General features: G+C 42.7%; 1 protein-coding gene across 5 annotated transcripts in view; it reads right to left on the bottom strand.

The window, feature by feature from the left end:
• COG7 (component of oligomeric golgi complex 7) overlaps positions 1–15900 on the bottom strand; it is a 73266-nt gene extending 57366 nt beyond the window's left edge. Inside the window, exons 1-6 of one of the 5 annotated variants that reach the window (XM_073553649.1) lie at positions 15750–15900; positions 9966–10148; positions 5863–6011; positions 5670–5786; positions 2556–2724; positions 481–563 (exon numbers count right to left, since the gene is read on the bottom strand). In XM_073553649.1, the coding sequence (XP_073409750.1) occupies positions 481–563; positions 2556–2724; positions 5670–5786; positions 5863–6011; positions 9966–10131 (684 nt within the window). In that variant the 5' untranslated portion in view covers positions 10132–10148; positions 15750–15900. Of the gene's footprint in view, positions 1–480; positions 564–2555; positions 2725–5669; positions 5787–5862; positions 6012–9965; positions 10149–15308; positions 15574–15608; positions 15727–15749 lie in introns of those variants that run through there. The other 4 variants (XM_073553651.1, XM_073553650.1, XM_073553648.1 and 1 more) reach the window with 4 other exon arrangements.
• Positions 15901–22326: the final 6426 nt, after the last annotated feature.

Genomic DNA, 22326 nt, shown 5'->3' with positions numbered 1-22326 from the left:
TGCTGGTGCAGTCACTGTGTACATACATTACATTACTGATCCTGAGTTACATCCTGTATTATACTCCAGAGCTGCACTCACTATTCTGCTGGTACAGTCACTGTTTATATACATAACATTACTTGCCCTATAGTGAGAAGAATACGGATGGATGTGCCATATATGTCTCATACATGTGGTTGTTACTGCATCTATTGAACATTTATTGAACATCCTGCCAAAATGCCATGAATGTCCCTGATGGCAGCACCCCTATAAGTCAATGGAGCCGCTGGGACAGAATTAGTGGACATTTTCTGATAAAGATCATCCTCATTTTGCTAACCTTTATTTGTAGTGTCCCAGCTTGTACCTTGGGAATGACTAGAGATCATTATTCTGACTCTCCAGATATTATACCTCAATAATTGACAATACAGAGGGTGCAGGATGAGTGTAGCTTTTGATGTGCTTGAATTCTAGCTAGGCTAACACACATACCTTGTGACACTTGTAGTAATAAGCCAGCAACTGTGGCATTCGGTCAATCTCGCTAAACACCTTCACAAACATTTTTGCCTGGTCTGTGAGTATAAATAGTATAAATCAGAAATAGAAATGAGGAAAAGATTAATGATTCACGTCAGCTAGAAGAAAATTAAAAGGGGTATTCCCATCTCCAAAATCCTATCCCAATATCTGGTAGTTGTAATAATAATATTAATAATAATAATTTTAACAAATACCACCAATTAGAAATGTAGCATAGTTCTTCTGATTCGCTATGTCGCTTTCCCCATGTGCAGGCATTATAATAGCTTAGATATCCATGGTTACAACCACTAACAACTAACTGTCAGTATGTGAGTGGTTGTAACCATGGATACCTAAGCAGCTGCAGTGCCCTGCACATGGGGTTAGCGACGTAGCAAAGCAGAAGAACTATGCTACATTTTTAATTGGAGGTATTTGCTATTATTATTCCACCTACTACATATTGGGATAGGATCTTAAAGGGGTATATCCATCTCCAAGTACATAAAAATATGATGAAAGCCTCTAGTACTGGTGATATTCCCCATCCCAACCCCGCAGTCAAATTATTTCTTAATGATACACGAAGAATCAAGATGGCGTTATACCAGGAAAGTTACTAGCATCACCATGTGTAAGGTTTATAATTTGGCCATAGATGTGAGATAGTCGAATAAAAGTCGAGCCAGCGCTATCTATTATTTATCCCCCCGTCTAAATGCCCATTCAGAGATGGAGGGAGAGAAGTACAAGAGATCAAATAATCACAGCTTCAAGTCACCTGAGGGCCTACAAAATAAAGTAAAAGGAACTTAGACAGTTTTTAAAAACATAAATATTTAAAAAAAAAAGTTTTAACCATCTTCTAACAAAAAAAAAAAACGCATTCAACTTTGCTCCGTCTAGAGAAATCTAAACCATCAAGATGTAAGACTAATTTAACCTGTACAGTACATGCCAAAAAATAAATTATAATATTATATATATATATATATATATATATATATATATATATATATATATATATATATATAATACGCCAGGGTTGCTGTTTTTTGGTCACAAGACGTCCTTTATAAAAAAAAGAAAAAAAAAAGGGATGAAAAGCATGTTTATCATGTTTATTTACTCACAAAACAATACCAGTAAAATGACAGCTCGTCTTGCCACAAAACAACCCTTAGACAGAAAGGTGAAGTTACGGGTCTCAAGATGGATAGTGATACACCACATTTTTTTTATTTTAATAAAGTCCTGAATATTTTTTTTTAACAAATTAAATTTTGAAAAAAACCCCAAACATTAAGTTTGCTAACACTGTAGGTAAAAACCTGGAGAATCATCCCACAAGGTCGTTTTTACCTCATAATGCACGTTATAATCCCAAAACCGCGACAATAGTGGCAGAATTACATTGTTTGTTAACAGCTTCAGTGCAGTTGAATTTTTTTTTGCACATTTTTCAGTAAATTATATAAAATTAATAGTGTCATTCAAAGCCACGACTGCAATAATTAAACCCTCGGACAGCTATGAGTTATGGTTCTCGGAAGAAAAGAATGGTAGTCCAAAAACGAAAATTGGCCAGGGCCAACTAGAATTTTCGTTGTACTTGCAAACATGTGTTTTTAAGGCCAACAGCGCCACCTGCTGTTGAAACCAGTTATTACTCCAACTGAAGGTATATACACATTTGTACAAATCAGGGGTGCACGATCTGTAGCCACTTAGTCCATTCCGTGCCCCTAACCTTGCTCGTATGCAAGTAATAGTTCAAATGTACTTTCCATGTACAATAAAAGGGTTTACCAATCAATAGATTAGTATATGGAGGTCTCTCTGACTCTGAAGTAGACTTTTTGGAGTGCAGAATTGTGAAATGCAATGCTGTTACGGTATTATCTGAACATGCAGAGTATGCACATTGTGTTCCCTATGGGGTCTAGAGTACAAACTGTGTATCTTGTGTGCCGATTCGAAGATTTTCAGGCCATATTGGAGATTACAATAGGCAGTTGCTATGACGCACCCACTCTTCTCACCTGTAGACTGGCTGTTAAAAGCTGCGACTATCTGGGGGCTGCACATAGCTTCCAATCGATTCTTCAGAGCCTCCAGGTATACGCATTTTTCAGAGTAATCTGGAGTATCCACGAGCATAGCAAGGCTCACCTGCATACTGGTCAGCTTCTCGGAGATCACAGTTATGTTCTGTAACAGAGAAGGACATGGTCTTATTGCTCACCTATAGGAATAACCCAATGAACCAAAGGGCCTTTAAAATACTCACCATTTTAAAAATGGCTATTTCCTGTGCGTCATTCGCTGCACGCAGCACCGCCTTACCTCCAGGCAGTAAAGTCAAATCCACGGAGACAGTATATTCTGTGACCAAAACTCGCAAGCCATTTACACGACTGGCTGCTAGGGTCAGGATGTCTCAATAGAGAAGACGCCACTAACTGAAGGATCGGCCATGGGTCATACAGAAGTCGGCAGAAATGGAAGATTTCAAGAATGTAATTGTATTTAGTTTTTAAAGGGCATCACCCGATGCCAAAAAAGAAATCCCTTTCTCGTTGAGTACATTGGGGGGTGGGGTGGGGGCAGAGGACCGTGGCAACGTCACTTGATAGAAAAAAACACATGAATTTCAGTAAGAAGGTTGTGATGAGGCTGAAAAGACCATGTTGGGTCGTCGACCAATTTGAATAAAGTCAGAGTACCATGCCCAGCAAAGTCCGTTAAGAGCTATCATCATCACGGAAACACCCTCAGTCTTGACCTTCTTGAGAATGTAAGGAAGAAAAGAAATAGGAGGGAAGAGAGCGGAAAAGAACTCTGTATATGGAATGACCAGAGCATCTATGGCTATGGTCTTTAGGTCTCGGCACCTGGCAAGAAAATTGGGACCTTCCGAGTCCGATTGGAGGCAAACAGGTCCATGACAAGGGTGCCCAAGTGACAGCAGAGCAGACTAAAGACCTCTAGGAGGAAAGCCAAATCTCTTGGTTGTTTCTTGGCCAAGAAAGTCTGCAGCCCACTTTTCCACAACAGGAACATAGACCGAGAATAACTGAATCATAAAGTTCCGTCCAATGAAGAATCCTGACAGTTTCCACCTTGACCCATTGCCCCTTGATGGTTTCAGGTAGGCCACTGCAGTCGAGTTGTCTGTCTGCACTCAAAGCGGGCAGCCCTGGGAACAGAATGCCATTAGGAAAGAGCCAGAAGCAGGTCTTTCAGTTCCAGAAGGTTGATCTGGATGCAGGATTCCTCCAGTGAACACAGACACTTAGTGGAGTGATGGTTGAACATCACTCCAGAATGCGAGAGACCGACATTGCTCACCACAACCTGCCATCTAAGGGGAAGGACCTGCCAGAAGCAGATCCAGACATGTCAACCACAAAAGAAGGTCTCTGTGGAAGCAACACGATGATCCTTGGAGTCTACTGACTTGTTCCAAAGAGACAAAATGGACTGTTGTAGGAGGTGGAATTGGGGTACAGCACCGCCTTGAAAAAACAGACCATCCTGCAATGAACCCTAATGCCAAAACAGATGGAGCACGAGGACTTCATTTGCATACGATATACTCGGACTCGACAAAAAGAGCTTGTCCAATGGTGATAGGAAAACCAAAAGAGTCGGTCTTCTGTTTAAAGGGAGCACAGAATGGGCATATTTAGACTCCAAGTCTGTGAACCAAGATCTGAGCAAAGTTGTACGGACATAAAAGAAGCCTTGCAAAAACTCTGAGGCATGCAGTACAAGAGTGGTCAAGAAAATCCTTCTAAAGGGCACTAGCAACTCTAATGAATCTGCTTAGCCCAGGTTGTATAATCCATGCTGACTCAGTACACCATAAAATCAGGATGTATAGCAGAGCAAGCTGCTGAAAAGGAGGCTATAGAGACGGAGTCAACCTCCTTATCCAGCGATTTACTGGGGAATATTGCATCAGAAAAGAGCAATGTGGTGGCTCTAAAGACACAAGCTAATGGGAAGTGCATGAATAGAGATATGGAGAACTTAGTAACCAATTCTTCGCAATGGGAAAGATGGCCTCAAACCACCTAAAGGAAGGCATGCACCTATCTGGGAGTTTTCACTTTTTTGAAAAAATGTCAAAGTTTTCATGAATGAGTGAGGCGATTTGTTGCCGGCGGCGTTGACAAAAAGAAGCCACTTCCGGGGATCAGGAAAAAAGGAGATTGACATCACTCCAGGAGTTTCTTTATTCCTGGAGTGCCGTCAATCTCCTTTTTTCCTGATTCTGCTATGCTAACTAGCTTGGACGTGCACCCTCCATATGTGAATTGGCTCGTCTAATTTGGATTCATCTCGTGGCAGCTCCAAGTCCTCCCTCCATACACTTCCGGAGATGTGGTGGAAAACTCGTCCTTAATCTGAAGGGTGTTTGTCACTGTCTAAATAATTTCCTGCAAGGCTGATGCCAGCTTGGTATTATAGAATCATAGAGAATTCAGAGACTGAGTCAGAGGTGTTGTCTGGGAATTCGGATGATGCAGGGGAAGAAGGGGTCTAATTCACAGAGGCTCGGTCCCAGAAGTGTTCTGAAGAAGTCTATGAGGAACTCTGGGATGAAATAACAGGTCTCTAGTGAGAGCATCTGTGTAGGGAGGGAAAAGAGACTTTGTAAAGCTCTATGTCAGTGAATCTCACAGGATCACTATGGGAAAGAAAGCATTGATAGGCAAGCTGAAGTGGCAAGCATTCAAAAAATTGACCATAGATAAGGAGAGTTGTTGGGTTACCTATGACCTGGTTCAAAAACTGGACCTATATTGGGGGGAACTTAGTTCCTGAGGTGGATCCAAAGGGTCCTCAGTGGGTGGCGGTTTAAGGCACAGAAGGAGCCTAGCTGGTCACGGCACAATCAAAATAGGTGCCCAAAGTGCTGGAGGTGCCTTGGAAATGGGTGGGGTGGTCTTCCTAGGAGGAGGACACGGCACCTGGAAAAAAAATTAAAACAGGCCCAGAAGGTCACTAAAAGGGGTTGGGAAAAATTATTGCTTCTCTCTAAAAATTGCCTCCAGGCTTGCTCAAGTCATCAGAGCTTAGACATAATACAGTACACAGCCTAGATAGGTGGAATTAGGGGGTAAAATAACATTTCTTTATAAAACTACCTGAGTTTTAAAGGTCTCCTCGATGTCAGCACTGAGTGTACTCCATTTGTCGGCTTCTTGAAGGGATTCTGCAGCTAACTGCATTCGTGACTTGACTTTGTCCATCTCCACTAGGACCTACAGGTAGAAACAGCAGTAAGAAGAAGGGGCTAAATAATTTCCAAATGACACTGTATAAAAGGAGATCTCTCACCTGCATAGACTGTGCGGTGTCCTGCTCGAACTTCTTAATATCTTCCTTTACAAGAATCATCTGCTCCTTTAAGAAAGCTGCTTCCTGTCGGAGAGCCTCCACATCCCGTAAGACTCGTGGCATGTTCTGCAGGGCCTGATGGCTGCTCTCTGTGGAGAACATGATTGTTACTGGCAGTGATATCATGGGGTGTAAGGTATCGATGTGCCAGAGACTCAGCTACTCGGCTTGCTAAAATCATACTTTATAGAATTACACTGTACATGGCTGTAGAAGAAAAAATAAATAAATCGCAGCACGGAACATGTTTACACTAGGCAGATATGCTGCGTTTTTTTCACTAAATTTATAGATGGAAAATCATGCAGTATAGAAGAAAATGGGATGAGATTTTACCAAAGTCAGCAGTGGAAACAGACTTACACTGTGGAGTTTAAATCCAAATTGATTTCTTAGTTTGTATCACGTTCAAAACCATTAAAACTCTTTGACAAATCTTCAAGTGATTAATGTAGTTTTTGTTGCGTTCTTTTTTATTGCAGTTCCTGGCAGAATGAAGACATCTCGGATGATCGTAGCGGCCATCGTTACAAGTCACTGGTGTCCACTGTGTTATGAATCAGGCATCACGGCAAAGATGTGAGCACAACCTTAGAGAAAAATGTCACAGCTTTTCTCCTCCTTCTACTAGGAGGCTGTGTTCACACAACGCAGATTTGACATTGATTTACACATGAATTCCTAACCAAAATCTGCATCACATCTTAAAACAATTCATAAGCTATGTAAAGGAATAGAGTTCTCACAATCCCAACCACATGTAAGAACATGTGTTTTTTCGGACATAACTATCATGCTACATACAGGTGCTTCTCACAAAATCTATTGATATAATTGTCTTGTAATGTTTTCATTTCCTGTTCTGTCCAGATGTCACCGCATCCTAGAATTACAAACGGAGGAAGTTCACCGACCGCCATATTGGGACACCCAAGTGATGGGTGTCTCATTATGGAAACTGTAGCTCGTACCAACCTATTGCACGGTACCACCAGCGGAACACTGTCACACCACACACACTCTATACGCCGTACGCACCACACACACAGCTTCTTGCGCGGTACCACCAGCGGAACACGGTGGTACTGCGCCTGCACGGATTGCACCACACACACACTCACACAGCTTCTTGCATGGTACCACCAGCGGAACACCATCGTACTGCGCCTGCGCAGTGAATCATTCAGCTGATCCCGGCGGCAGATGCGCGAGGTGTCTACAGGCAGAGGAAGCCGGTCACATTAAAGGGGTTTTCCCACGAACGAAAATTCATTTTAAAAATTGTCTGTGTCTGACCGTCAGTGAAATATTTTACCTCACAAAATGAAGCCTCTGTGATCCCCTGCTGTAATGTCAGTATTGTCTTTTGCTTCCTCCCCTGCCCAGGAGATGTGGTATGCTCCGTACACGGTCAGACAGAGGGGTGAGAGGGACAGAGCACAGGGGGGAGACAGCTCAAACGGGACAACCCGTGAGGGGAGAACACAGCACAGGAAGGAGAGAGACAGCAGACAAGGGGGATAGCACATGGGGTAGACAGGTCAAAGAAGAAAGCATACACGGGAAAAGTCAGCACATGGGGAAAGAGAGAGCAGAGAGGTGGGTCAGCACATGGGGGGGGGGAGATTCTCAACGCTGCAAAGCCTTCCCCCATCGCGACAGTATCGCCCTCGCATCAGGCCTCCATCTAGTTAGAGTGTAATCAAAAAGTTAATTTCAGTTCTTCAATACAAAAAGTGAATCTCCTATATTCTATAGAGTCATTACACACAGAGTGATCTATGTCACGTGTTTATTTCTGTTGATGATTATGGCTTACAGCCAATGAAAACCCAAAAGTCATTATCTCAGTAAATTAGAATACTTTATAACACCAGCTTGAAAAATTATTTTAAAATCTGAAATGTTGGCCTACTGAAATGTATGTTCAGTAAATGCACTCAATACTTGGTTGGGGCTCCTATTACTGCATCAATGCGGCGTGGCATGGAGGCAATCAGACTGTGGCACTGCTGAGGGGTTATGGAAGCCCAGGTTGCTTTGATATCAGCCTTCAGCTCGTCTGCATTGTGGGGTCTGGTGTCTCTCATCTTCCTCTTGACAATACTCCATAGATTCTCTCTGGGGTTAAGGTCAGGCGAGTTTGCTGCCATTCAAGCACAGTAATACTGTTGTTTGTAAACCAGGTATTGGTACTTTTGGCACTGTGGACAGGGGCCAAGTCCTGCTGGAGAATGATATTTCCATCTCCAAAAAGCTTGTCGGCAGAGGGAAGCATGAAGTGCCTTAAAATTTCCTGTTAGATGGCTGTGCTGACTTTGGTCTTGATAAAACACAAAGAAATGGTTAATCTTAGTTCTCTAAAGTCTAGAAAAATATCAGAAAAACAAGTTGTAACCCATGACACCATTTTAATTGTTATCATCTGTCTATGTGGTTGAATACTTTTGCCAGTGGTCAGCTCCAAATTCCCCTCTTCTATATTTGAATGATGTCTAAATATGTCGAGGCCAAATATCTTCTTGGCCAAATGCACTAACAGGATATGGTTCCACGAATTGTTAAATTGACCTAAAGGAAATGCCAACCCCCCCCCCCCCACGTTCCTGCCACATCTAATTAAAGTTATCTCATATCCTAGGATATAGTTGACATATCGTTATATAACTTATCTTCTCTGCCAATTATTGTGTAAACTCTTCTTCATTTTGCCAATTGTTACACAATGTTACGGAATTGTCCATATTTGTTCATTTCCTCTTCTGATGGGCTATAAAGGATCTAACCTGACCCCCCTAATAAAGCAGATTTACTTGATAGACAAGCTACCTGTGTCTCTTGTTTTATTTCTCCCAATCCTAGGTACCTAGGCAAAAGCTCCTCCTGAGCTCTACCTGTGGAGACATAGAAATCCCTTCTCCCACAGTGAACCTACACCAGCAGATGACATGGCTCCCCAAACCATCACCGATTGTGGAGACTTAACACTAGACCTCCAGCAGCTTGGATTGTGGCCTCTCCACTCTTCCTCCAGACTCTGGGACCTTGATTTTAAAAGGAAATGCAAAATTTGCTTTCCTTATGGAGTGTCAATGACTGCCTTCTTGACATCTGTCAAGTCAGCAGTCTTCCTCATGATTGTGGAGCTACTGAAACAGACTAAGGGACCTTTTTAAACGCTTAGGAAGCCTTTGCAGGTGTTTTTTGTTAATTATTCTAATTTACTGAGATAATGACTTTTGGGTTTTCATTGGCTGTAAGCCATAATCATCAACATTACCAGAAATAAACACGTGAGATAGATCACTCTGTGTGTAATGACTATCTAATATGTTTCACTTTTTGTATTGAAGAACTGAAATAAATTAACTTTTTGATGATATTCTAATTTTGTGAGAAGAACCTGTACTTTTATTGATTTTACAAAGAAAAGCAGGAGGTTAAAGGCGTCTCATCTACTTACCACCATGGAACAATTAAACTAAGACAAAAATTATCATCTTGATCAGGACAACAGCGCAAAGTGTAATGCGAGTTATCATATAACAGCTGGAGAACTACAAGTTGTACATCACTAAGGTGGCACATTTTTCCAGATCCACCTCCAAAAACATGCACCATCAGTTTTGCCAAGCATGCATGCACTCTGTATGATGCGACTGAAATGTACGGCTGTCAAGATATTGTTGGTACCAGCTTGCCTCCAGGGAGAAAAAAAGGATTGTATTTGCAATGTAAAACCTACTGTTTAAATCGGGTTTTCAAGTCATTTTAATTTAAATGATAGACAATTATGAAAACTTGAAATAAAAAAATATATCTGTCTACACGCCTCAATATTCAAATTAAACTTCCAAGAAGGAAATGTGTAATTACGGAATGATACTGTCATCCTTGGAAGTCATTCAATGTGACAATGTGGCCCACGAACTAAAAAACGTTCATTAGATAATTGACCTGTCCCTCTGAAATCGGTTTGTTTGGCTGACTTCACTCTAATATGTTTAGGAACATTTAGCCTGACAAGCTGCTGTCTTACATACCTTCAACTGAGTTGTTGACCTCCTGTATGAAGAGCTGCAGTTTCATAACCAGTGTTGCCGCGTGTGCATCCACCTTCCCTGGAGCATCTTTCTGTACGGACTTAAAAGCAGCATTCACCCAATCCTTCACCTCAAAGTCATCGGCGAGGAACCTTGAGAAATCCATCCTGCAGGAAAGGCCAGCTGAGAAAAATAGGAATGGCATTTATATAGTAAAATGCACAAGTGACTTGGTAAAAATGGCAAGGAGTGTTCTAAAATGACAAAAATGAGGTAAAGGCACCTTCACTAACCCCCTTTTGCTCCAAAGCAGGAGGTATAGGTGGTCAACTCCAGAACAGGGAATGATGATGTCCCAATCCTCAGCCACCTGACTGTTGAGGCCTTTGATTGCCTTCAGCAGTCAGTTGACTAAAAAAAAAGAACATCGCTGGAGTCAAGGGTGTTAGAGCCTGCCTTATTGAACAAAATATTCAGTAAGTTGACAACCCTTTTACATTTAAAATATAAAGTTCATACCTGTGCAGATAGCAGTGATCAAGGAGAGGTGGAAGTTATTGGAAATGTTGGCAGACATTCCATTGATAGCATTATATTTATCTACTTCCTAGCTTGAAATAGTAGTTAAACGGGCACTTGTAAATACAATCAATTTTGCTATTTACTGCTTATTAATAGTCTCAGCCATTCTTGAGATATTAACACTTTTGTATACATCTTGTTGCCTTGGAGACCGACCACCACTGCTAGACAACAGAACATGCGCTGTGCTCACAAGCTCTTACCTATTGAGCTTGTGACCAGTGCTTTGATGCTGGTTAGGATCTCGAATAGTGATGAGTGAACATGCTCGGTTAACCCTTTCATGACCCAGCCTATTTTGACCTTAATGACCTGGCCATTTTTTGCAATTCTGACCAGTGTCCCTTTATGAGACAATAACTCAGGAACGCTTCAACGGATCCTAGCGATTCTGAGACTGTTTTTTCGTGACATATTGGGCTTCATGTTAGAGGTAAATTTAGGTCGATCATTTTTGCGTTTATTTGTGAAAAAAATCAGACATTTGGTAAAAATGTAGAAAATTTTCGCAATTTTCAAATTTTTAATTTTTATTCTGTTAAACCAGAGAGTTACGTGACACAAAGTGGTAACTAAATAACATTTCCCACATGTCTACTTTACATCAGCACAATTTTGGAAACAATTTTTTTTTTGTTAGGAAGTTATAAGGGTTAAAAGTTGACCAGCGATTTCTCATTTTTACCACCAAATTTACAAAACTATTTTTTTTTTTAGGGACCACCTCACATTAGAAGTCACTTTGAGGGGTCTATATGGCATAAAATACCCAAAAGTGACACCATTCTAAAAACTGCACCCATCAAGCTACTCAAAACTACATTCAAGAAGATTATTAACCCTTGAGGTGTTTTGCAGGAACTAAAGCAACGTGGAAAGAAAAAATGGACATTTTAATTTTTACAACAAAAATTTTCTTTTAGCATCAATTTTTTCATTTTCACATGGGCAACAGGATAAAATTTGTTGGGCAATATCTCCTGAGTACACCAATACCTCATATGTGGCCATAAACCACTGTTTGGGTGCATGGCAAGGCTCAGAAGGGAAGGCGCGCCATTTGACTTTTTGAATGGAAAATATGCTGGAATATTTAGCGGTTGCCATGTCACGTTTGGAGAGCCCCTGTGTGCCTAAACTTTGGAGCTTCCCCACAAGTGACCCCATTTTGGAAACTAGACCCCCCAAGGAACTTATCTACATGCATAGTGATCACTTTGAACCCCCCAGGTGCTTCACAAATTGATCGGTAAAAAAAAAAAAAAAAAGTACTTTTTTTTCACAAAAATTTTCTTTTAGCCTCAGTTTTTTCATTTTCACATGGGCAACAGGAAAAAATGGATCCTAAAATTTGTTGGGCAATTTCTCCTGAGTGCACAGATACCTCATATGTGGTCATAAACCACTGTTTGGGCGCACGGCAGGGTCCGGAAGGGAAGGTGCGCTATTTGACTTTTTGAATGGAAAATTAGCTCCAATCGTTATCGGACACCATGTCACGTTTGGAGAGCCCCTGTGTGTCTAAACAGTGAAAACTCCCGACAAGTGACACCATTTTGGAAACTAGACCCCTTATGGAACTTATCTAGATGTGTGGTGAGCACTTTAAACCCCCAAGTGCTTCACAAAAGTTTATAACGCAGTGCCGTGAAAATAAAAGATATTTTTTTTCCTCAAATATTTTTTAGTGCGCAATTTTTTATTTTCACAAGGGTACCAGGAGAAACTGGACCCCAAAAGTTGTTGTCCAGTTTGTCCTGAGTACGCTGGTACCCCATATGTGGGGGGGACCACTGTTTGGGTACACGTCGGGGCTCGGAAGAGAAGTAGTGACATTTTGAAATGCTGACTTTGATGGAATGGTCTGCGGGCATCATGTTACATTTGCAGAGCCCCTGATGTACCTAAACTGTGGAAACTCCCCACAAATAACCCCATTTTGGAAACTAGACCCCCTAAGGAACTTATCTAGATGTATGGCGAGGACCTTGAACCCCCAAGTGCTTCACAGAAGTTTATAACACAGAGCCGTGAAAATAAAAAATCTTTTTTTTCCTCAAGAAAAAAAGATTTTTAGCTCACAATTTTTTTTTCACAAGGGTAACAGGATAAATTGGACCCCAAAAGTTGTTGTCCAGCTTGTCCGGAGTACGCTGGTACCCCATATGTGGGGGGGGAACCATTGTTTGGGTGCACGTAAGGGCTGAGAATGGAAGTAGTGACGTTTTGAAATGCAGACTTTGATGGAAAGGTCTGCGGTCGTCGTTACGTTTGCAGAGCTCCTGATGTGCCTAAACAGTAGAAACCCCCGACAAGTGACCCCATTTTGGAAACTAGACCTTCCAAGGAACTTATCTAGATGTCTGGTGAGCACTTTGAAAGTGCTTCACAGACGTTTATAACGCAGAGACGTGAAAATAAAAAAAATCATTTTTTTTCAAAAAAAATCATTTTTTAGCCCCCAATTTTTTCATTTTCCCAAGGGTAACAGGAGAAATTAGACCACCAAAGTTGTTGTGCAATTTTTCCTGAGTACGCTGATACCCCATATGTTGGGGTGAACCACTGTTTGGGCACACGTCGGGGCTTGGAAAGGAGGGAGCACCGTTTGACTTTTTGAACACAAAATTGGCTGGTATCAATGGTTGCACCATGTCGTGTTTGGAGACCCCCTGATGTGCCTAAACAGTGGAAACCCCTCAATTCTAACTCCAACCCTAACCCCAACACACCCCTAACCCTAATCCCAACCCTAACCATAACCCTAACCAACAAACCCCTAACCCTAATTCCAACCCTAACCCTAATTCCAACCCTAACCCTAATTCCAACCCTAACCCTAATGGAAAAATAAAAATAATTTATTTTATCAGTTGATACTGCCTATGGGGGTGATAAACGGGGGTTTATTTACTTTTCATTCTATTTTGATCACGGTGAGAGTTTATCACAGTGATCAAAATGAATGAAGGGAAATTGCAGCCAGCGGGCGCACTGCGCCCGCCATTTTCCAAGATGGCGGCGCCCATGAAGCAGGACCGTGGGACACCGGGAGGCGCAGAGGGACATCGGAGGTACTGGGGGGGGGGTGAGGGGGGGGGGCCGGAAGGTGGGGGGATCCCAGAGAAGAGGGAAGGGAGCTGATGATGGCGGCGGCGGCGGCACATTGTATCGGGGGCCGATCGGCCCCGTGAGTCGATGGAGGGGGGGGGGGGGGTCAGATCACGGTCTCCAGCCATGTCCGATGCTACTGCAGTATCGGCCATGGCTGGATTGTAATATTTCATCAATTTTCATTGATGAAATATTACTATCGCTGATTGGCTGTTTCACTTTTAACAGCCAATCACAGCGATCGTAGCCTGTGGTGAAGAACAAAGCCCCCTGTATCTGCGGGTTGGGTGACCTTTCAGTAACCTAGGTCACCCGACCCGCAGGGGGGCTTTAAAGTCATGACGCCACATAGGCGTCATTGGTCGTTTTGGCACGACTTTTCATGACGCCTATGTGGTGTCAAAGGTCGTGAAGGGGTTAACATATTATCTGAGTATCTTGGGCGTACTTGAACAATATATTCGAGTTCCTACAGCTGCAAGTTTTAAAGCTTTTAGAGAGCCGCAGCACATACGAAGATTGCCTGTTTGTTAGGCAAACCATGCATGTGTTGCAGCTGCCGAAAAGCTGCTAGACATGAAGGCGCAGAGAATCAAGCATATTATTCGAGCATGCCAATGCCACTCAGATAACACCTTACCCAAACACGTTCGCTCATCACTAATCCCTAGAAAATAATGTTACGGCCTAATGTCACCCAGCTGCAGCACACTGATCACAAGCTAAAGCAGTGGTCGGTCTCCTATACAACGAGCAGTACACAAAAGAAAAACAATAATATCTCAAGAACGGCTGCAAAACAAAATAAACAGTAAATTGCGCAAGTGCTTGTTTTTGCAACTCCTATCTGACAATACCCATCCAGGAAGATGGAAATAACCCTTACACAAAGGGCAATGGCTTGCATTAAAATGCTGCCCTATTCTCCACTGATGGGATCCGCTCTCATTACTGACACAAGCTATTTGATGCCCACAAGAACTAACAATATGGAGGATTAAAGGGAATCTGTCACATCATTTTTGCGGTCTATGTAAATGATTTCGGTCCGGTCCGGTGGGCGGAGTTTTGAGCCCTTTCCTCCACCCCTCTTTGGCCACTGTCCGCAATATTTCTGTGAATTTCAGTAGCTGTCCTCCATATTACGCGCGTGCGCACTGCAATCTTTACTCGCGCTCACGCAGTATGCTTTGCCCAACTGCGGGCAAAACCGAAAAGCATTATTGCCCATGTGCCGGTGAACTATGTCCTGGAACACAGCGAAATACTTCCATGACATAGTTCACCGGCACATGGGCACTATCGCTTTTCAGCTTTGCCCGCAGTTGGGCAAAGCATACTGTGCGAGCGCGAGTCAAGATTGCAATGCGCATGCACGTAATATGGACAACAGCTACAGAAATTCCCAGAAATATTGCGGACAGAGGCCAAAGAGGGGTGGAGGAAAGGGCTCAAAACTCCGCCCACCGGACCGGACCGAAATCATTTACATAGACCGCAAAAATGAGGTGACAGATTCCCTTTAAAATGTCGCTCCAGTGTTACTCTACAGTCCGATCTTCAGATTGAGCGCGGAGAGACAAAACAGCATGCGACACGCTGATCTGACAGCAATTCATTCATAGGGACTATTCTGATAAATATCACCTGTGCACATAGGAAAGGCTGGAGCGCTCATTCTCGGGGCTCCAGAGCAGCGATCTCAGGATAGCTGGGGGTCCCAGCGGCTCAGACCCCCAGCGATCAGCAGGTTATACCATATCCTGTGCATATAGGGGACAACATATGAGGGAATAACTCTATAATCAGAACAGGAGCCATGCACGCGATCCCTTTGGGCAGCTACACTGGAACTGTGCAAGTCTGACCCTGTATAAGGGGGACAACGTATGCTGGACACTCAATGTCAGCGGCCAAACTGCAGAAAAGCTTAAAAGGAACACCCACAATGCAATATATTGCACACCATGATCGTTTCAGCCTACTCTGTTATTCCTGGGACTTGTGGTTCTCCAGGAAGTGACAACACATAAAGACGTAATTTTATATAAAACAAATAGCCCCACAGCGCCACCTGTGGATACTTACGAGCAGAGCAAGATGCCTAATCCAGACTGCCACTTTGCTCAATCCTTCGGTTTCCGTGCACACTGCCAGCGCTGCACTTCCGGGTTGGCCACGAAGGGAACCATGGTGACACGACGCGTGACGTCACTTCCGTGTCCATTTAGTTTATGCGTCCCTCGGAACTTGAACCGCTGACATTTGTTCCGCTCTTCTCACTGCTATTTTTGCTTCAGTTCTCTCTTTTTACTCCAAAATGTCTTTCACCTCGTGGCCTGCGGGTGTGAACAGAGGAAAGCGCCTGTGTTCAGTCCGGAGACATGAGCCCTGTGTTGTCTTCACTGTGGGGTGCAGAGGAGGACATCTAGATACACACACTTTACTTTCCATTACTGTTTTTTATGTAATCATTTTTGGGATAAACATCCAGGGAGTGTAAAGTGTTTATAAGAGTGACATGTTTTGGTAACTATTTGCCAATTAATAGATTTGTTACGGAACAAGTGGTGCGGCCATTGCTCCAAAATTTTTCAGGAGACATTTTTTGCCATGACAACCCATGCCCTCTGCGTGACCCGGCCACTGATGAGCAGTAACGTTACTGATGTCACCGCTCTTCAGAGCCGCCAGGTCTCAGCAGCGCAGCGAGATCCGGCAGTGGCTGTTCACCAACACCACAGAGCTTTAAAACAAGAACAAGGATCCATAATCTTTGCACAGAGGATTTAGTGGACTTCACTGGATTCGTTTGTACTACGGAAGACCTGAGAGGGAATTTTTTTTTAACTAAGTAGTGAATCAGAGAAAGTGTGGGGGAGGGTTTATTTGAATAAATTATTTTATTGTGTGTTTTACTACTGGGTTAGTAATGGGGGTGTCTGATAAACACGGCTTCATTACTAATCAAGAGAAATGTGCTGTCTTCCAGGTGCAAAAATTAAAGATGTGTCTGACAGGATATCAGGACTCTTCAGACCTACAGATGACTACCCATTCCTGCTACTACATGTGGGGACAAATGACACCGCAAGAAACGACCTGGAAACCATCTGCAGAGACTTTGAAGACTTAGGCAAGAAAGTGAAAGAACTGGGAGCGCAGGTGGTCTTCTCTTCCATCCTCCCAGTGGATGGCCATGGAACAAGGAGGTGGAATAAGATTCTGCAGGTGAACAACTGGCTACGTCGATGGTGCCGTCAGCAACGATTTGGATTTCTGGATCACGGAGTGAACTACTTATACGATGGACTACTTGCTAGAGATGGGGTGCACCTTACGAAGACTGGAAAGCATGTATTTGGAAGTCATCTTGCTACACTTGTAAGGAGAGCTTTAAACTAGAACAACATGGGAAGGGAAGCAAAAGACCAGAAAAAGCCATACACCTGACAAATGCTATTGAGAACTCTGCTATTAGAAGTGGAAAGGAAGAACAAAGACGAAAGAATCTAATTAATAAAAATATTGGAGAAAGAGAAACCAATCACAAACTAAAATGTTTCTATACTAATGCACAAAGCATGGGCAACAAACAAGGAGAATTGGAACTACTAACGCAGGAAAGGAAATATGATGTCATTGGAATCACTGAAACTTGGTGGGACAATACACATGATTGGAATACAAGACTAGAAGGATACAACTTATTTGCAAGAAACAGACTTGATAAACGAGGAAGAGGTGTCGCATTGTATGTTAGAAACGCGTATATCTGCACAGAGATTGAAGCTTCAGAGACTGGGAGTTCTGTGGAAACTGTTTGGGTAAGAATACAAGGACAGAACAATGGAAAGGACACCATTGTAGGCATTTACTACAGGCCGCCTGTGCAAGCTGAAGATATGGATGAACTCTTTATGCATCAAATGGCCAAGTTCTCCAAAAAATATGACATAGTTGTCATGGGAGATTTCAACTATCCAGACATTTGTTGGGAATCTCTCTCAGGCAAAACTAACAGGTCAAGGAAATTCTTATCCTCTCTTGCTGACAACTTTATCTTCCAAAAGGTAGGGGAGAAAACAAGGGGAACTGCTACCTTGGATCTAATCCTTATAAACAGGGAGGAAATGGTTGAGGAGGTAAAAGTGGCTGGAACCCTAGGAGGTAGCGACCATGCTATTTTAGAATTTTGGATAACTAGAGGTGGAAGACCTGTGAAGACTCAGACGTCAAGGTTAGATTTCAGAAAGGCAGATTTTAAGGGATTCAGAAAGATAATTGGAGGGATCCAATGGCTGGATATCCTTAAAGACAAAAATGTCCAGGAAGGATGGGAAATCTTGAAAAATGAAATTCTCAAAGCACAGTTGTTAACAATTCCGAAAAGAGGGAAGAATAGGAAGCATTTAAGGAAACCAGGATGGGTGAACACAGAACTTAAGCACATGCTAAAAAGGAAGAAAAAAATGTTTATAAAATGGAAAGAGGGAGGCATATCTAAAGAAGAATATAATGCTGTCTGCAGAACCTGCAGGGCACAAATCAGATTAATAAAGCTGACAATGAATTGAGGCTTGCAAGAGATGTCAAAAGCAATAATAAAGGATTTTGGGGATATGTCAAAAGTAAAAGAAAAATCAAAGATGCTATAGGATTTTTACAGGATGAAAATGATGAAATGGTAAGACAGGATGTTGAGAAGGCTGAACTTTTAAATTCCTATTTTGCATCTGTTTTCTCTCAGAAAGGAAATGTAACACCAACTGTTCTTCACTGTCCTATTAAGGGAATAGAAGAATCCAGGATATCTATAAACAGAAAGATAGAGAGGAAACACTTAGCTAACCTAAATGAATTCAAGTCTCCAGGTCCAGATGAATTACACCCCAGAGTACTGAAGGAGATAGCAGAAGAAATTTTTGAACCCCTCTCCATAATCTTTGAAAATTCTTGGAGAACAGGAGAAGTGCCAGAAGACTGGAGAAGAGCAAATGTTGTTCCTATCTTCAAAAAGGGGAAGAAGGTGGACCCAGGCAACTATAGGCCGGTAAGTCTGACTTCTATACCAGGAAAGATCTTTGAACAAATTATTAAACAACATGTATGTCAATACCTGGATAAGAATGAAGTGATCAAACAGAGTCAGCATGGGTTTGTAACTAATAAGTCATGTCAGACTAACTTAATTTCCTTCTATGACGGTATCACTGATTGGGTGGATCAAGGAAATGCTGTAGATATAGTATATCTTGACTTCAGCAAAGCATTTGACAAAGTCTCTCATACAATCCTTATTGAAAAAATGACTAAGTATGGAATGGACAAGGCAACTGTTAGGTGGATTCATAACTGGCTTAGTGATCGGACCCAAAGAGTGGTCGTAAATGGCTGCACATCCAGTTGGAAGAATGTCTCAAGTGGGGTACCACAGGGCTCTGTCCTGGGCCCTGTATTGTTCAACATCTTTATCAACGATTTAGATGAAGGAATTGTGGGTAAACTGATTAAATTTGCTGATGACACAAAGCTAGGAGGGATAGCTAATACTAGAGAAGAGAGAGAGGATTCAAAAAGATTTAAATAAACTGGAGAAGTGGGCAGCAACTAACAGAATGGTTTTTAACAGGGAGAAATGCAAAGTACTACATCTGGGCAATAAAAATGAAAAAAGCATATATAGAATGGGAGGAATAGGGCTAAGCAACAGCTCATGTGAAAAAGACTTGGGTATATTAATAGATCACAGACTGAATATGAGTCAACAGTGTGATGCAGCAGCAAGAAAGGCAAATGCAATTCTAGGATGTATTAACAGAAGCATACAGTCTAGATCACGTGAAGTCATTATTTCCCTATACTCCTCTTTGGTCAGACCTCATCTGGAATATTGTGTCCAGTTTTGGGCACCACATTTTAAAAAAGACATCAACAAACTGGAGCAAGTTCAGAAAAGAGCGACCAGAATGGTGACCGGTCTGCAAACCCTGTCTTATGAGGAAAGGTTGCAGGATTTGGGAATGTTTAGTTTGCAAAAGAGAAGACTGAGAGGAGACTTAATAGCTGTCTACAAATATCTAAAGGGCTGTCACATTGTAGAAGGATCAACTTTATTCTCATTTGCACAAGGAAAGACTAGAAGCAATGGGATGAAACTGAATGGGAGGAGACACAGATTAGATATTAGAAAAAACTTTTTGACAGTTAGATTGATCAATGAGTGGAACAGGCTGCCACGAGAAGTGGTGAGTTCTCCTTCAATGGAAGTCTTCAAACAGACGCTGGACAGACATCTGACTGGGATGATTTAGCGAATCCTGCTTTGAGCAGGGGGTTGGACCAGATGGCCCAGGAGGTCCCTTCCAACTCTACGATTCTATGATTCTATGATTAATCCCAGTCCTTGATGTCTGATAGACACCGCTCCATTACTAACCCCAGTCCTTGATGTCTGATAGACACTGCTCCATTACTAATCCCAGTCCTTGATATCTGATAGACACCGCCACATTACTAACCCTAGTCCGTGATGTCTGAAAGACACAGCTTGGTTACTAACCCCAGTCCTTGATGTCTGATAGACATCACTCCATTACTAACCCCAGTCCTTGATGTCTGATAGACACCACTCCATTACTATCCCCAGTCCTTGATGTCTGATAGACACCGCCACATTACTTACCCCACGGCTTGATGTCTGATAGACACCGCCACATTACTAACCCCAGTCCTTGATGTCTGATAGACATCACTCCATTACTAACCCCAGTCCTTGATGTCTGATAGACACTGCTCCATTACTAACCCCAGTCCTTGATGTCTGATAGACACCACTCCATTACTAATCCCAGTCCTTGATATCTGATAGACACCGCCACATTACTAACCCCAGTCCGTGATGTCTGAAAGACACAGCTTCGTTACTAACCCCAGTCCTTGATGTCTGATAGACATCACTCCATTACTAACCCCAGTCCTTGATGTCTGATAGACACCACTCCATTACTAACCCCAGTCCTTGATGTCTGATAGACACCTCCACATTACTTACCCCAGGGCTTGATGTCTGATAGACACCGCCACATTACTAACCCCAGTCCTTGATGTCTGATAGACACTGCTCCATTACTAATCCCAAGACTTGATGTCTGATAGACACGGCTTCATTACTAACCCCAGTCCGTGATGTCTGATAGACACCACTCCATTACTAACCCCAGTCCTTGATGTCTGATAGACACCACTCCATTACTAACCCCAGTCCTTGATGTCTGATAGACACCACTCCATTACTAACCCCAGGCCTTGATGTCTGATAGACACCGCCACATTACCCCAGGGCTTGATGTCTGATAGACACCACTCCATTACTATCCCCAGTCCTTGATGTCTGATAGACACTGCTCCATTACTAATCCCAGGACTTGATGTCTGATAGACACGGCTTCATTACTAACCCGAGGGCTTGATATCTGATAGACACGGCTTCATTACTAACCCGAGGGCTTGATATCTGATAGACACCACTCCATTACTAACCCCAGTCCTTGATGTCTGATAGACACTGCTCCATTACTAATCCCAGGACTTGATATCTGATAGACACGGCTTCATTACTAACCCGAGGGCTTGATATCTGATAGACACGGCTTCATTACTAACCCGAGGGCTTGATATCTGATAGACACGGCTTCATTACTAACCCGAGGGCTTGATATCTGATAGACACGGCTTCATTACTAACCCGAGGGCTTGATATCTGATAGACACCGCCACATTACTAACCCCAGTCCGTGATGTCTGAAAGACACAGCTTCATTACTAACCCCAGTCCTTGATGTCTGATAGACACCACTCCATTACTAACCCCAGTCCTTGATGTCTGATAGACACCTCCACATTACTTACCCCAGGGCTTGATGTCTGATAGACACCGCCACATTACTAACCCCAGTCCTTGATGTCTGATAGACATCACTCCATTACTAACCCCAGTCCTTGATGTCTGATAGACACCACTCCATTACTAACCCCAGTCCTTGATGTCTGATAGACACCACTCCATTACTAACCCCAGGGCTTGATGTCTGATAGACACCACTCCATTACTAACCCCAGTCCTTGATGTCTGATAGACACTGCTCCATTACTAATCCCAAGACTTGATGTCTGATAGACACGGCTTCATTACTAACCCCAGTCCGTGATGTCTGATAGACACCACTCCATTACTAACCCCAGTCCTTGATGTCTGATAGACACCACTCCATTACTAACCCCAGTCCTTGATGTCTGATAGACACCACTCCATTACTAACCCCAGGCCTTGATGTCTGATAGACACCGCCACATTACCCCAGGGCTTGATGTCTGATAGACACCACTCCATTACTAACCCCAGTCCTTGATGTCTGATAGACACTGCTCCATTACTAATCCCAGGACTTGATGTCTGATAGACACGGCTTCATTACTAACCCGAGGGCTTGATATCTGATAGACACGGCTTCATTACTAACCCCAGGGCTTGATATCTGATAGACACCACTCCATTACTAACCCCAGTCCTTGATGTCTGATAGACACTGCTCCATTACTAATCCCAGGACTTGATATCTGATAGACACTACTCCATTACTAACCCCAGTCCTTGATGTCTGAA

Source organism: Dendrobates tinctorius, unplaced genomic scaffold, assembly GCF_039654945.1.
Source record: "Dendrobates tinctorius isolate UK_male_01 unplaced genomic scaffold, ASM3965494v1 ptg000202l, whole genome shotgun sequence".
In the NCBI taxonomy this organism is placed as follows: domain Eukaryota; kingdom Metazoa; phylum Chordata; class Amphibia; order Anura; family Dendrobatidae; genus Dendrobates; species Dendrobates tinctorius.
The sequence above is the reverse complement of the archived record's forward strand: the minus strand, read 5'-3'. Positions and strand labels throughout refer to the sequence as shown.